The sequence below is a fragment of the Stegodyphus dumicola genome, chromosome 10 (assembly GCF_044657685.1).
Source record: "Stegodyphus dumicola isolate Sdum_Otavi_A_Nest chromosome 10, ASM4465768v1".
NCBI lineage: Eukaryota > Metazoa > Arthropoda > Arachnida > Araneae > Eresidae > Stegodyphus > Stegodyphus dumicola.
Genome location: NC_140777.1, coordinates 181,254,724 through 181,271,189, shown reverse-complemented (window position 1 = coordinate 181,271,189; position 16,466 = coordinate 181,254,724). Strand labels below are relative to the sequence as shown.

At 32.9% G+C, this 16,466-nt stretch overlaps 2 protein-coding genes and 1 pseudogene across 2 annotated transcripts in view; 1 reads left to right on the top strand and 2 right to left on the bottom strand.

Annotated features, from left to right (window-relative positions):
- gny (ALG6 alpha-1,3-glucosyltransferase garnysstan) overlaps positions 1–6,275 on the bottom strand; it is a 51,048-nt gene extending 44,773 nt beyond the window's left edge. The window contains exons 1-2 of the mRNA XM_035358064.2: positions 6,068–6,275; positions 2,438–2,522 (exon numbers count right to left, since the gene is read on the bottom strand). Of these exons, the coding sequence (XP_035213955.2) occupies positions 2,438–2,522; positions 6,068–6,158 (176 nt within the window). The 5' untranslated portion in view covers positions 6,159–6,275. The remainder of the gene's footprint in view (positions 1–2,437; positions 2,523–6,067) is intronic.
- Positions 6,276–8,931: 2,656 nt separating this feature from the next.
- The window catches only part of LOC118187787 (transcription factor 21-like), a 41,403-nt gene continuing 33,868 nt past the window's right edge, over positions 8,932–16,466 (bottom strand). Inside the window, exons 4-5 of the mRNA XM_035358063.2 lie at positions 16,225–16,338; positions 8,932–10,037 (exon numbers count right to left, since the gene is read on the bottom strand). Coding sequence (XP_035213954.1) covers positions 9,930–10,037; positions 16,225–16,338 — 222 coding nt within the window. The 3' untranslated portion in view covers positions 8,932–9,929. The remainder of the gene's footprint in view (positions 10,038–16,224; positions 16,339–16,466) is intronic.
- On the top strand, positions 14,357–14,437 carry LOC118187789 (U4 spliceosomal RNA; annotated as a pseudogene).

Below are 16,466 nucleotides of genomic sequence, written 5' to 3'. Positions count from 1 at the left end.
TGCATCCCTCAACTGTGTGAGAAAAGTTTCGATTTGAAGCAAAGTTGGCATGGGTTGTGAGAATGTAATGTAAAGAGCAGTGCAATGTTCATTTGCTATGTAACTGTACTATGTAGTATAATGTATATAAATAAATGTGTTTATTTAAAATGTGGAGCAATTTTGGTACGCTCGTTCAAACGCTTTTTGAAGGAGCGTATAATGTAAGTTCGTAACAGATTGAATGCACAAGTCTGATAATAGGTAAATAAAATTTATTCTTATCAAAAGAAATATATCAGAATGCTGGAATTTTCCTCAGAGAGTAGTACTTCGTACAAGTGTTCACAATATCAAACAAGTCATACTTAACTACTAAAAATGTTAAAATACAATGGCAACACTATATAAGAAATATTCCCCCCCCCTTCAACGTGCGAGGCTACGTTTCGGAAACTCTAAAGATATACTCATTTTAAAATTATTTTGTGATATTGCTGTTGAATTGAATTTTATGGTTTAAGTGCGAAGAACATGATATTTAATAAATAAAGGTAACAAGCAGACTGTTAAAAAAAACTACCCCTTTGGGCGTAATATAAAATCTGAAAATTTTCAGATTTTTATATTATTTATTTATTTATTTAGGTGGCCTTTCCAGAGACTGACTGTCTTGGATTTATTTATATGTACAAATGCAATTCTAACGTGTACATCAGTTATACATAGACATTACTGTTCCCATGTTAACTTTATCTGTAAACTTTCTAAAGATTCTTAAGTTTGTTGTCCTTTTGTTGCTGGATTTTGCAAAGTTTTTGGACTTAAAATTGTTTTCTTTGTAATTAATGTCTTGACCCAAGTGCTGGACTTTTGAGAATGACGTTTCTTGTTTTGCTTATATTGTGAGTGGAATTAAGCCTGCTAGAACATTTATAGCATTTATAGATGTTATACCATATGACCAGGTGATGGTTAAGGTGAATGGGTGTTTTATCACAAGCAAGCATTTGCTTTTCACATTGGAAGGTACCAGATACCTGCAGCACAGGTTATTAATTTTTCTATTACTGTATCGTAAAGAAGTTTTTATAGATTTGCCTGCCCAAATGGCTCCTCATAGCTGTCTAATCTAATTGCGGCTGATGAGAGTTTGCATTTTAAACTATAGGACATGAGCAAGCCAGTTAAGTTTTTTTTTTTTCTCATGTCAATCATAGATATTTCAGTTCGCTTTCAAATTTTGTGTTCTTTCTGTTTAATGATATGCATGGTTTTTCTCTTTTTTTTGGGGGGGGGGATTAATATAGCTGCTGTTGTATTTTTCAAAACTGTTAATTTGATGTTCGTACAGAGTTTCATAGCAGGTGATACGGTTCCACTTCCTCGTTTGTCACTGTCATTGCTTGTGTTTCCTTCAATCAGAGGTGGGATGTCATATGTAAAAGTAATTAGTTTTTGTCCAAACGCTGCAGAACCTGATCAAACAGAAATTATTACAGTCTGGCTATTAATAACCACCATATTATTTCAAAGACTATGTTCTGCTTTACCAGCAAAAATCCTTTAATGATTTAAAAAATAACCAATCATCCAGTTATACGGAATGTTGAGTTATCAGCAGTCGAATTTGTGGGTCTCTTTGTATTATGGAACTTCACTGGACTTGTCACGGAATTTTAAATATATGTTTTTTTTTAATTTTACTTCCATTTTCAATGTCTTATTTATGTTAATCAGCATTTTTAGTCCAAAAGAAGTTAGCCAGAAAGGGCTATTAATTTCATTTTGGCATTTTGCGTCGATTCACTTTTTGCATTGATTCGCTTTTCAAACCGTTGCAGCCCTGTATTGTGATTATAATAATAACATATCCTTCTACCATCAACAAATGTTAATACACATAAAGGATATATATTAAAACTCCATAAACATCAGCAATTCTTAAGGTTGATAGGGCAAGAGTTAATTGCATTTTCTTAATTACATCCACCCCTATGCATATAATTCAAGCTTCTATGCTAGGTCCACATTCTCAAGCTCATAGCATGCTAGCATGCATATATATGTGCAGTATACCGCTCAGATGTATATTCTCAAGCTCCTATAATCTTCTACTCAAGCTCAATTCAGGCTCTTATATTGTTGCTTTTAAATGCAGAAGGCAATAGGATTATATCCATTTAACTATGTTTATCCCCATCTTCCCTCACATGTTACAATTACGTCCAGGTAAAAGATATATTCAAACAGCTAAAAGTATGGATATTAACTAACAACTCATTCAGCAACTCCTAAAACCCAAAAATCATGTATTAATGTGAGGGAGGGAGATATACTAGTAATGAAATTTCAGCTACTTGGGTAACGAGCTGACATTTACTCGTAGGTGACTAAACAATACCAGCTGTAAAAAAGTTGTTACACAAAAAGTCTTTAATAATTCATATATATTTACCATTCATTAACAGGAAGATTAACAGTTATTTCCATCCAATGCCGCTGAGCTTCATAATCACCATACATTGGAGGCTTTCCAGCACCTGCAATTTTAAACTTTTTTTAAAAAAATGAGGTTTGCTCAGCACAAAAAGTAAAATTTTAAATACATTTTTATATGTAAATAAGCATTATACATAAGTAAATTCAAAAAAATATATTTATAAACATAAATGAACAGAATGTGAATTTGGGAAAGGTACCATATATGATACACATAGATGGAAGAAGAAATTAGGTCTCTTTTTCCCCTATTGTTCTGCAGATAGCAGATTACATTCAAAAACAGATAATAGAAAACATCTATATGCCATCTAAGAAAGACAGCCTCTTCTGTTAAGATGATAATTAGCAAATATAAATGTTGGCGCAAAATGCAACTAGAGGTAACTCTAAAAACACATACAGCTTCACTAAAAGAATAATAATTTGGTTAAACCTGGAATAAATGAAAAATAAATAAATAAATAAATAAAAATACAAATAGATTTTATCAGATTAATTTCATATTACATAGGAGGTTTAAGGTTAATTTTTGTTTAACATTGGTGAAAATATTAGTGCTTTTTCATGCAGTCACTGTCACAGTACAGTTCTGGTGATTATTTTCCCACAACCTTACAATAGTTTGCTTCTTTCCACAAGTAAATTAAAAAAAAGTTGGAAACAGCAATTTTACTAGAATTAACTAAATTTTACATAAATTTCATTGAAAAGATTCTTTTTGTCTCTATTTGATGATGCACTGATTCATTTTACTGTTAACAGTAAAATTCTGAGAGTTTTAGATTGTTTATTAAATGAAGATATGTGCCAAAAAAAATTATTCAACATTAAATTTAAAAAAATTTTGAATCTAAAAAATCTGAAGAGCTTTTCTTCTCAGAATTTTTTTATTTAGATTGCAATGTTTTACAAGCATAAGGGCAGTGCTTCTAAACTTATCTAGGTACTTATGTATTATTGCAACCACCTTGACAGTTCAAACTCTGGCAACCATGTATAATCATTCTTCGGGCAAAGATGCTCATAACAGTCCTCCAATCAAGCTATGTACCATTTTTGTACGTGAACGTTCTCTTACATTTTAATTGTTTTTATAGACAAACCATATATTTATGCTTGTGGAATTTGTCAGCAACAGAAGAAATTGCACTAAAATTTCTACATGAATACAGTATTTTACCAAAAAAATCATTAAAGGGAACATATCTGTTCTGAATCTTCTTTAAAATGATCACCATGAAATTTCTACAAAAAAAAAAAAAAAAAAAAAAAAGGAGAAGAAAAGAAAAGAAAGAAAGAAAAATCTCTGTTTAGCTTTGACCTTGACGGAAGAGGATGTGTATCACTACTTCATCAACTGTTGTTTGGATTCAGGGATGATATGAGATACCCATGTCTCATCTGCAGTAGTGATTTGACTCACTATGTCATCCCCTTCTTTCTCGTAACGAAGCAAGAAGTCCAATGAACTGGCCAACCTCACTTTGTGCTCCTCTGTGAAGAGCCTGTGTACCCAACGAGAGGACAATTTCTAAAAATTCAGGTTTTCAGTCACAATTTTGTACATCACTGACCAAAAAATGTCGGGAAATTCCAATGAAAGAGTAGTTATCATGAATCTTCTGTTCTCACGAAATTTTGTTTCAACTGCATACACCAAATCATCAGTAATTACAAAGGGCCAGCCTAAGCATTCTTTGTAATGGACGTTTATACGCCCAGCTTTAAACTCCCTGACCTATTTTTGGACTTTACTATCAGTCATTGTTTCAGTGCCATAAACTTCTGTTACCTGGCAATGAATGTCTGAAGCCAAGATGTTCCTCACAGTCAAAAAATGGATAACAGACTGTATCTCACACATGGTGGGTGATTCAATCACCTTAAACATTTTAAAGATGCACAGTGAAGCTTACACGACTGCTACAGAGCTGAAACTGGAGCGAGTTTATTCAAAAAAAAAATGCTGGTCAGTGGCGCAGCGACTCATTGCAGCATACATGCCAAAGAACCTTACTTAAAAAGCAGCCCTCGTAAATATTATATAATCTACGCAATACAAAAAGGAAACATCGACTTAGCTTATTTTGTAAATTCTGTTTCTTCGGTATGTGACATGCAAATGAACATTTTTCCGCCTTTAAATTCCTTAATAGCATCCAAAAACTATTTAAAATTATCTAAACATTGCCATTGCCAAATAAATTCACAAAAGTAAAAATGAAAAATATTATCTGTACTGACGGACTGTAAATGGCATTTTTTTAGAAAATCCTTTTTTATTACACCCCACATACCTCCCATAATGTTGATAAGAGCTCAGGTTTCCATATCCTTTGATCTCACTGCGTAATTTACCAAGAGGTGAATGAAGCCATTTAAATCTTCATTTACATACCAGTCAATCAATGTTTTCTTTCTCAGTCATTCTAAGGTGTACAGAAACTTCAGGTTAATCATGCCACCAGCAGGTATTTTACAGTGTCAAGCACAAAAAAAGCAGTGTACCTCCTAACCAACATCCAACACATAAATAAGCCCGTACAAATATTTTAGCACCAGTCAAATTCAGTGCAATCATGCAACCAATCACGTCATAATAGGATTTCCATAACATTCAGCTACCCAGGTTACCATAAATGAAACAACTTGGCAATAATCCAAGCAATACCCTAACATATAGACTAACCCTCCGCATATTTGGAGCTTATCTTTCACACATGCCAAAATGCATGTCAGGTTCATAATGAAAAATTTTTCAAGTTATATCATTTACAAATTACAACTAAGCAAATGGAATTTTAAGAATATATTAATGTTTAATCATAAATGAAAAATTTTACTGAAATAAAGCAATACATTTTTATTACAAACAAGAATTAATTTTTAAAAAATCAAATAAAAAGAAATTATTAACGTGAACACAGCAAAGTTTTTTACTTTTATCACTCAAATCATATTTTGCTTTTAGAAATGTTTAGTTTCAGGTTTGTTTATATTTTTGTTGCTATTATAAAAATGTTTTGCGCAGTTTTCTCTATTTCTATAAATTTAATAAAAATAAGACGTTCATAAATATTTTACCTGTACACTTGATTCAAAATATTTTATATCGAAGACTGCTATAGCTATACAATAATAAATACAAAATGTTCCTTACTGATACGATTTCATTAAAGCAACCACTCGTTATAATACCCTCTCTTTTGCTGAACGTCAACTGCATATTCTATACATAACATCAAAACTGATCATCAGTTCAGTTATGAAAGAACTGATCATCAAAGAAATATCATTCATGTCGTTATATTTAAGCTGCTGCTCTGTTCGATGATAAAACCATTCATGTTTTTAAAGAAAATTTCATGTAATTTAAACTGCCCACGGAAATACTTTGATATTTTTGAGAAAGATCTTTAAAATTTTCATTCATATTCATATCCACATTTTCAAAAATATGACTATTTTATGACAGTTAATTTACAATACACATGTTTAGGTAAGCCTTTACTATGAATACAAAGCTGTAAAGCATGAAATTGAAACAACCAGACGATTCTGCACAAAAAATAAACAAACTTACCAGAATAAGGAAACCGAGAAACCGCCCAACGTATAATGATTGAAAGCAACACACCAAAATGTAATATATCATCTACGCCTTTAATAAGCATTCTTATCAGCTTTTATAAACTATTATATAAATAAAATCGGCACTCTACGACTTCATTACAATATTAAACATAATTTGCCCTCACAGCGTTTAAAACCAAGATTCAAATGTCCAACCGTTTAGTTGTCTACCTCCTACTAAGATTCTGTAGTCAACTAAAAATAATGAATTACAAGTAAGGAAATTACCATTATTATATGTTGCTACTATTAATTTTCCGAGAAACTTTCTTTCCTAATCAAAACTTTTGCATAGTTTTTTTGCTTAATACACTTTAAAGTTTAAAGAAGTTCTAATATATGGATATATAAAGGATTATGTTTTTTTTTTACATTCAATTATTGTTTACTGACGTTCCAGTTGAAGTTTCATTAAAATTTGATGATATCAGAGGTCGTACATTCCATTTTCCATATCTATTTCTGTCATTAAAGTTTCTGAAGCCAGACTCCAGATTTAAAGTTTCTAGGGCCAGCAACATCCGTAGATACGGGAGGCCACTAGAGAGCTACTATCATGCTCAAATATTAATAAAAATAGACTAAATTTCTGACGAAACAGTACTTTCATACTTCAAATTTTGAAACCTTGCGTTGGCTGAAATTCCAGCTCAGTTATTTAAAAATAAGAATGTAAAAATCGCACCTGTCTTTTCTTTGTTAGAATTGTAGCAATTTCGTGGGGCGTTAAACTCGCCTGGTGTTACAAAAGATCGCTGGAGGACGTTCCGAATTTAACCATCACATCGAGGCTGCGCCACTGCCTTAAGACCGAAGGAAGGGAAACTCACATTCAAGTTCTTTACTTCAGATACAATGCTCCGACAGTGGCGCCTCTACAGACAATTTTCATTGCCGCTATCGAAATGGAAGCTCCCAAAATATGGAATAGTTGCTGCAGGAAGTGCGTTAAACTTTTTATCACACGATGAAAACTCTGAGTCGTAGTCTATCATCGGATTCTTCCTAAATGAACATTTTTCCGCCTTTAAATTATGACGTCCTTTGCGGCAGCACAGGTTGCACTCGTTCTGGCGCTGTCTTGGGTTTCTATTATGTCAATATCCGAATCAAAACGTCGAACAAGCTACCCATATTCACTAGATAATCGCAAATGCCTGATTTCTTCAGTTTGTTCACGATTATGGCTTCTTTAACATTTTTCTACTTTTTAAACTTAAAACTTTTTTAACCTATTATGCTAGTTTACATTCAGAAAAGAGCCACAAATATAACAACACAGCAACCCATGTCAACAAATGCCCATATTAGTTCTCACTTCGTGGCAAAGCCAAAATACACAAAAGCTCAAAACATATTAATTAAAAATTGTAAAATACCAAAAAATCTAAAAACAATAAATACAGTTAAAAACCGTTAAAAAAGAATTTTTACAATTACAATTTGAGTTCCTACGGGAAAAGAAGCAATTCAGCCAGAGGACAGGAGGACAAAATTTTCGTTGCACAACACTGAAAGTTAACTTTCGGTAACAGTGGACAAAAAGACACCAAAGGTGGTGCACCAATTGACTTAATTCACTATTCTACTAAGAGTTTCAAATGTAGACTAATTAGGCTTAGCGCCAGTTAAACTTTTAAGTTGTTGGTAATTCTATAATTATTGCATGTAGATTAACTACAGGCATAAAAACCTTTACCGAAACATAGGAAGGAACATATGTTTCGGTATCATAAGATGAACATATTCAATCCTTTTTAAAGCAAAAAATGCGCAGTTAACTAGCATATAAGAATAATGTCAAAACAGTCCCATATACAAAATTTTAACGTTCTACAGCTACTCGTTTCTTGAGTTACGCGAGGTACGTACAGACGTCATGGAAAAAAAAAAAAAAAAAAAAAAAAAAAAAAAAAAAAAAAAACTTCTGAATCCATTTTAAATCCGTTTTTTAAACAAAACAGTGATTTATTTTGTCCGTAAGTACAGATGTGACGCCAAAACATCGTTCAAATGTATTCAAGAATGGTCAAAATGGATATTTTCGTTGAAATGTGATACCCGAAGTTTTTCGCGATCCTTTACTTCGTATAAGGAAGTAATAAAAGAATGATTTCTAAACTACGTCAGGTTAGCTGCTCTACTGTGTAAATACCCAGTTAAATAGCTACTCTCTCTTTGCAATGCTCTTTCCTATCCATGATGAACTCAACATGTTCGATACTGGTGGGTTAACATGTTCTGTGTTTGTTCTTGAGGAGAAGCCCAAGCAGATTTTTCACATATGTTTCTGCAGTGCTCAAGTACCACTGAACAACGAAAGAAATGCCATCCTTGTCAAGTAACTCTTAAAAGTCCTTCTTTAAACTATTTAATACAGAGAGCGAGCCTCTTTTGTGATTAAGATTTATGACAGATATCTATGAAAATGAAAATACTCTGTATAATGTTTTAAACTATGTGTTCGAATTTCTATTGTATTATAATCCGTTATTTTATAAGATATTTGATTATCCAGTTTTTGTATTGTATTCCATCTGAGATGTTATTGTCAATATATACTTTAAATTGCATTGTATTATGATTATTTATGCTCTGATAGGATTTGATTTGCTTGATTTTAGTGCTGATTTCAATTTGAAATGCATTGTGTTGTGTTGATTATATTGTACATTATGTGTTGTACTGGGTTACAGGGAAGTGATGAGATACATTCTGCAAGAGAAGAAGAGGAAGTATAATCTTGTTTGTTTACATTAGCTACACATAAGTCACGTGATCTCTGAAGTCATCATCAAAGAATCAAATTACCAATAGCTATAAAACTAATTTATTACAAATATTATACATATTACCAGAAACATATACACTTAGACAATACAGAGCCTTGTACAATAATATGTGGAATGATGAGGTATGGAATCATAACTTTTAAAACTGAAATAACAAAACTATACAAAAATATTTGATGATTTAAAAAAAATCTTATTATTAAAAAAAAGTTAATATATATAGTTGATCATGACTTGCACTCTGCAAGTGTTATTATTTTAAATAACTTTGCAAAATAATAATAATTGCAAAGTGTAATTTAAAAATTTTAAATTGCAGTTTTACAATTGCAAATGTTCGCTTATTTCAATATTTCAAATCGTTTTAAACAACAGTATAATAAATCATTTTTTTAAAATTATTTGACAATTGTTATCATATTTATTCAAAACACATTTGATACCTTTAATTTCCCTGCTTACATACTAGTACTAACAATAATGAAATAAATCATTATATATCTTACATATTATTTATAGAGCTCAGAATCATTTCAAATTAAAGTTGACACATTTACAAGATTAAATACTTCAAATAAAAATTCTTCAAGTTTACACATTTTCTATAAAAATAATATTTATTTAACAGATCATATGAATTTTCAGATTTATTTTCATTTAAATCAACTAAATTTTTGTACAAAATTAACCAAAAGTAACACGAATATTTAATGTACAATATATACAAAATTCCTGTATACAACAGAAATGGAAATCGTAAGTTAGAAAATTTGGCAGTAGAACCATACGGTCGATGAAAAAATTCTTTGGTCTGGAGCTGAGAAATTTCATATAATTCATTGCAATATCGTTTATTGCACAGACTTAATGGACGGACGAACTTATAAGAAAGGCAGCTTTTAATTACAGTACTTAACACATGCAGAGAATAAATACTGCAAATTTTCTATCTAAAATCAGTTAAAAGTTCAGCTCTACCAGCTTACATTTACTTCAACAGTTAAATTCTTTTAGAGAAATTCACCAAGTTGTTTTCTGAGCAATGGCAACCGCGCCGGAACTGTAGTCATTTGAAGAAGAATCGTTTGCTTCTACGCCTGCGTACAATCTTGAACGCATAGGCCATTTCTGAAATTAAAATGGAAGAAATTACTTAAATTATTTTTTCCCTTAAATTTTTTTAATGAATATTGATGTAATAATATTACCGTAAAAAACCAAAAACGTTTACTGAAAAGTAAAGAAGTTAAAAATCAAACAGAAGTATTTAGTACTTTCGAGAGCTGTTTTGCATTTCCAGTACGTAAGCTTAAGGAAAATGTCATTGATCAAAAAGATGTTAAAATTTATTGATTTGGGAAAAACAGAAAGAGCTAAAAGATATAACCATTGTAAATGCAGCATTTTAAATTTTACTTTGATTCATATAAGTTTCATTTATCACTGTAAAGCACTGCAGGTTTTTATTGGAAGAAAAATAAATTTTTCATGTAGATCTTGTAGAAACATTAGGCTATTTTAGAGGAGGAGACGTGAAAAATGAGCAATGCCTTCGACGGAACTGAGACCTCTCGAATACGCGCCGAGTATGCTGGCCATTACACCACGAAGGCATGCTAAGAAAGTGGGAGAAATACCTTATATTCTCCACCTTTTAAAGATGACTGGGGATAGGGGACTCCATCACCAAATCCTGGTGGTAAACAATCATCATCCACCACCTTTTTTTAGTTCGAGAGCCATTGTAGAGACATTAAGATATTTTGAAGATGGAAGCGTGATAAATGAACAATGCCCTCGCCGAGACTCGAACCTTGGACTTCTCGAATACGCGTCAAGCGTGCTGACCATTACACCACGAAGTCATACTAAGAAAGCGGGAGAAATACCTTATAGTTTTTCTAAAAAACTCACGTGCAAAGCATTATTTCGGACATAGCATTGGAATATTGTCCTGTTTAAAATTTGTAAAAGTATTTTTCAGTTTCAAAAAATAAAGTCTTTGAGCGAACATTAAATCCTTTTTTTGTCACACCCTATGCGATCAGAAATTGACTTCACTGAGGTCACTAATCCGCTTAGGAAATGCATATCAAGCTACTTAATTCCTGCCACCAAGCGTGCAAGCACATGTCTATAAGAACTGTCGATGCAGAAAGGGCAAAAGAAGTGAAGTCAGTTATGTGGCTAACGCCTTCTGTTATGAATGTTCAGTTGTTAAGTTGAAAGACGCAAGAAGGGGACAATTCGTGAGCTATTCCTATAATTAAAAATTGAGTTTATTTTATTTTATTTTATTTTTTTTTTCTTAAAGGGTATCAGAAACCCCTATACTGACAATGTTAAATTGGCCATTTTCGATGTACCTTTTCTCAAAATCTGCTGTAGATGCAAGCCTGAAATTTTTTCTGTAATTAAAGTATACCTATCTGATTATACTGAAATGAGCTTTTGAAACATTTTGAATTTTAGAGTAAATTACAGAATATTTTGTTAGGCATAGTAAAATTTAGCACTTTTCTCACACACAAAAAAATTAAATTTTTTTTTTCAAGTTTATTACAAAAAGCTCATTTTAGTAAATAATAGGGAACCTAATAAATAAGCTATAAAAAGTTTAGATACCTGTGAGCAGTAGTTCCTGAGAAAAGGTACATCGAGTATAAAAAAATCACGTTTGGAGAAAAACGCATTTTTATGTAAAAATCCTCATTGATAGAAGCAGTAGATGACAAATTAAAACTAGATTTTTTTACAGTTCTAATTTTCATAGAGATTAAAGAATGGTATTTTTAGAAAGATAAAAGTGTAAAGAATTTGAAAATGCAAAAATTCGAAATCACAATTTTATGAAGATTTTGGGGTTCCAACACACCTTAAATTCCCTATAATTTCGCAACTGATCGATGTGATGCATATTGTATAAAAATAGGTATGCATGGCAAATACAGGTACAGTTAAAAGTGAGAGGGAATATAGTCACCATTCGTAGTACAGGTGTAGTCTCGTCGCACTAACTATTAAGCTTCATTCCAATTTTGATGGAAGGAGGACATAACAAGTGCAATTCTCTTCCGATACAATATACATTATAAAAATTACTGTTATAAATTATTGCTATAAAAAATTACTGTTACTGTTATAAAAATTTGTACTTCTCTATAATACCAGTACAAGTGCAAACATATCATGATACGATGCTGTTATAATACTAGCGCAATATCATGTTAAATCTTACAATATCCATTTACAATGGATAGTATTAGTACTAGGAAAATAGTGTATTTAAATTTAGTCTTTGGCACAACTGGTGTTCTGTGAATCTCATCATCCAGAGAGATATCCGGTACAGCTGTACCGGCTCTCTATACCGCCTAGACCTGAGTAGTAGTGGAGTTTTGTTTCGTTTATTTGATGACAGCAATGCACGCTATGGCTATCTTGGAGTGATGACTTCGTAGAGGATTTTCTTAGGAAAATTTACATTACACATAGGGAAAATCTTGAAACCTAACCATGCAGCAAGTAATTTTGCCTGGGTTCGAACCTAGGACGAACTACAAGCATTCAGTGATCTTAATAACCACTCAACACTAGCGGAGCTTCAGAAATAAGAAGCACTTCCTTTTCTTAATAGCTATTTTGTTTTTCAGCATAATTACCGTATTTGACGGCATATAAGACGCACTTTTTTTCCTAAATTTGGTCTCAAAAAAGTTACCTGCATCTTATACGTGAAGGTAATTGCATTCACTAATTGTTTATTTGGCTTTTACGAAACGTGAGAACTAAAAGAAACCACGCTATTGAAACTTTTTTCCTTGTGTGTGGCCGTCTAAATAAGGGTGCGTCTTATATGCCAGTGCGTCTTATATGCCGTCAAATACGGTAATAACTTTTGATTGTTGATACTCTATGACAAAATTCACAATAACAACAGCAAAGACAACAGGAATAATAATAATAATAATTTTAAAAAAGAAAATCTGAAAGGTTTCAGATTTTAAATTACGTCCAAAGGAGCGGTTTTTTTTTAAACATTTTGTGTATTACCTTTGTTTATTAAATCTCATGTTCTTCGCACTTAAACCATAAAATTCAGTTCAAGAGCAATATCGCAAAATAGTTTTAAAATGAGCCTATCTTTAGAATTTCAGATATACAGTCTCGCGCGCCGGAGATAAAAATGTTTTTTTTTCTGTACAACGTTGCCATGGCTCGCCTTGAAATCGTTGTGTTTTGTTAATCAAAAATTCGTTAAAGTTTTGTAAAATATGAAATCGATCATAAAACATATTGCAAATTTCAAATTTGGGCTTCCAGATGCCTCTATTCTCAGGAGGATTACGTCATTCAAAATTGGATGGCTCTGGGTACCGTTGTTTTATCGCCATGCGAGAAACATACATACATTTATGCAGATTCTTCATTATTTCATTTCTTCAAATATAATACAGGGCGATAACATAGGGTGGCAACAGTTTGAAAAGTGACACGGACATTCAGAGTGATTCGTCGCGAAACGAAAACTATAGTCCCACAGGGACAAAGCCCCTTTGGACTAATAATAATAACAATGTAATTTGCTTTAGGAAATTCTAGAAGATCATGAGCGGCGTGATAAAAAGCGATTTGAGTATGATCTGGCGGGGGAGGGAAAAGGGGAATTAAATGCTTCCTTTCACGAAAATACAAAGCTAGAAATTAAAATGTATCTGATCGATGAGATTTTCGACAGATTTTATATAAAAAATACAGTTCAGTGATCAAAACTTGAACAGTTAATAGAAAAGTGTATTACTGGTAGCCCCCCTATACATGGCCCTCTTTTAACACAATTTCCCTCTAATACGGTTTGAGGAATAGGGAAAATTCCCTTACCATATGACAAGACAATCCCTACAACATATTTCGCTTTAATATGGATCGACCAAGAACAAAGGAAATTGCAGTTAGCAAACACATATGGCAAAATTACTGATATTTACAATCGCATCATATTAAAATACTAAGTAAAATTAAGATAAATATGTAGAGTCATTAGGTTATTAGGCAGGAGAGGGGGGGGAATGTGAAATACCCTTGCCGGGATTCAAACTTGGACCTCTCGAATACACGCCGAGTGTGCTACCGTTATGCCATAAATATTACGTTATACTATACAGGCATGTTGGAAGGAGGGAGAAAATACCTTACATACTCCCCCTTTTAAAGGGCGACGGTACCCAATTGCCAAATCCTGGTGGTGACGTATTATTTTCCACCACCTTTTAGCTCGAGCGCTAGAGTCATTAGGTTATTCTGAAGCAGGAGACCTGAAAAATGTGCAATGCCCTCTCTAGGACTCGAACCTGGACCTCTCGAATACGCACCGAGTGTCCGAGTGTGCTACCATTACACCACAAACGCATGCAGAAAGGAAGGAGAAAATACCGTATAAATCATTCAGTCTTGCGCAGAGGCAGTGTCATAGCCAATGAGGTATTACCGAGGCGTGACTGTTGCTAGTTGAAAACCGTATAAATCATTGTCAGGATAAAATTAAAAAGATCAGAAGAAGAAAGCAAAAGAAATCATAACAGCAACATAAATGTGAAAAAGGGGCCAAGTTCGGGAGAAACGACGTTTGGTGTAGTCCGTGTCACCGACTAAAGTGTTGAGATCTAATGGATGGCAAGTACCATAGCAGTTCCTTTAATCATAGCTTTAGGAATATACAACGTTCTTCAATTCATTAAAACCTATTCATAGCTTTCTTTGATATCGGATTTCTAACTTGGCAAATTTTAATTGTCAACAAATTATGTTAAAAAAATTGACTTCTTCAATTGGAAATTCATTTAAAAACAATTTATTACTTTCTTTGATATCGGAATTGAATTCTGCCTTCGCAAGTTTTAACTGTCAATAAATTACGTTCAGAAAACTTAACTTCTCCAATTAGAAATAAACTTTGCATCATTATCATTACTGTTTATAAATATTTAGTAAATAAAATTTGAAATTTAGTTTGAAATGTTTATTAGAACAGAAAACAATTTCTCATTTTGGTTCAAAAGAAATTCGCCCGTTAGTTGCTTTTAGGTCTTGCATTCGGCCCGCATGCCAGTTTGACAGCACTGGTTTATGGGATTAATGGACATCCTAAGGAGATCCCGGAATACACTCCTCATTTCTCAAAGCACACCTTCCTGAGTGCTTAATGTCATATCCCTGTATATCCCCAGGAAATCTTCGCTAAATCCCTTAACAGTGTGTGGAATGCTGTGAGGATTGGAAGTCCTATTTACCACACCCTCAGAACATACCGGAATATTCTCGAATGCATCCCACTGAGTACTTAATGTTCAGTCGCAGAGTAATCTCTGAACATCGTCGAACAAATTCTAAAAATCAGAATCTCTAGAACTGTGAATAAACATCCTTCAAAAAGTTTCAGGCAAAGGCTCTCCGAAAAATGTCGAACTAATACTTTCAGGACATTTATCCCAATAGCGAAGTCCTCAAGACATCAGAGAATCAACATCCTTACATATTGTGGGGAGTAATAACAAGACATTCTGATGATGTTAAATTACCAGAATTTTAAGTCATCTGAGAATCAAAGTCCTGAGGATATCCTCGATGTGTCCTGGGACGTTGCTACTTAAACAAAACATCCCGGGAATATTCTGTCAGATTCAATATTAGTATCTAACACTTTCTTAATAAATTGTACAATAAATATATTGCCTCTAGTGTAGACTTGGGTGCCCCTTCGATTGGCGACAAATTTTGTTCAGTTTTGGTGATGAAACCTCATTTCTAATTACCACGATAGTTTTGTCTTGGTTTTAGCTTCCTGATTTGTTCAAGTGAAAATAGATCAATGTGTACATAGACAAAGTGAAGGTAGTGCGCAATGCAGAGTTTGTGCAATTCTCCAATGTTTTTTTAAGTGAAAATAGATAGATGTGTATACGGACACCGAGTTCCTGCAATTCTTTGACTTCTTATTTTGGTTTTGTGTACTGGCCATCTTGAAATTGTGTCTTCCTGGCGCCGATTTTGGCGTCAAAAAAGAATCACCAAAAAAACAAGGGACACACAATTGTAAATTTTTAACCATATATTTCTCTCAATTACGCAAAGAATACTTAGACAGTGTTCTGGACTAATCCCAATTCGGTGCTAGTTTTTCGATACATGTAACACGAAAGTGTATAACACAGCATATTTTAAAAATCTGACGACTGTATTATATAAACCTGTATACTGATAAATCCCATTTCGAGGGATTTTTAGTTAAGCAAAAACGTAAAATAAGCATACAGACCTTGACAGGATGCAGATAACTTTTTTCCCAGTTGGGATTTCTAATCTCTACTTCAGGGACCGGGCAGATTGAGTTCTCTAGGAAATCGAAATCCATATTTGAGATGCCATTTTCCTGCAATGAAACAATAAAAACAAATGTAGATTTTAAACAAACAAACAAAAAACCTCTTTTTGGCCTTAGAAACATCTATTCTCACACTGTTTCTAGTTTTAAAACGGAAGAGATTCGTTTTCCAAATT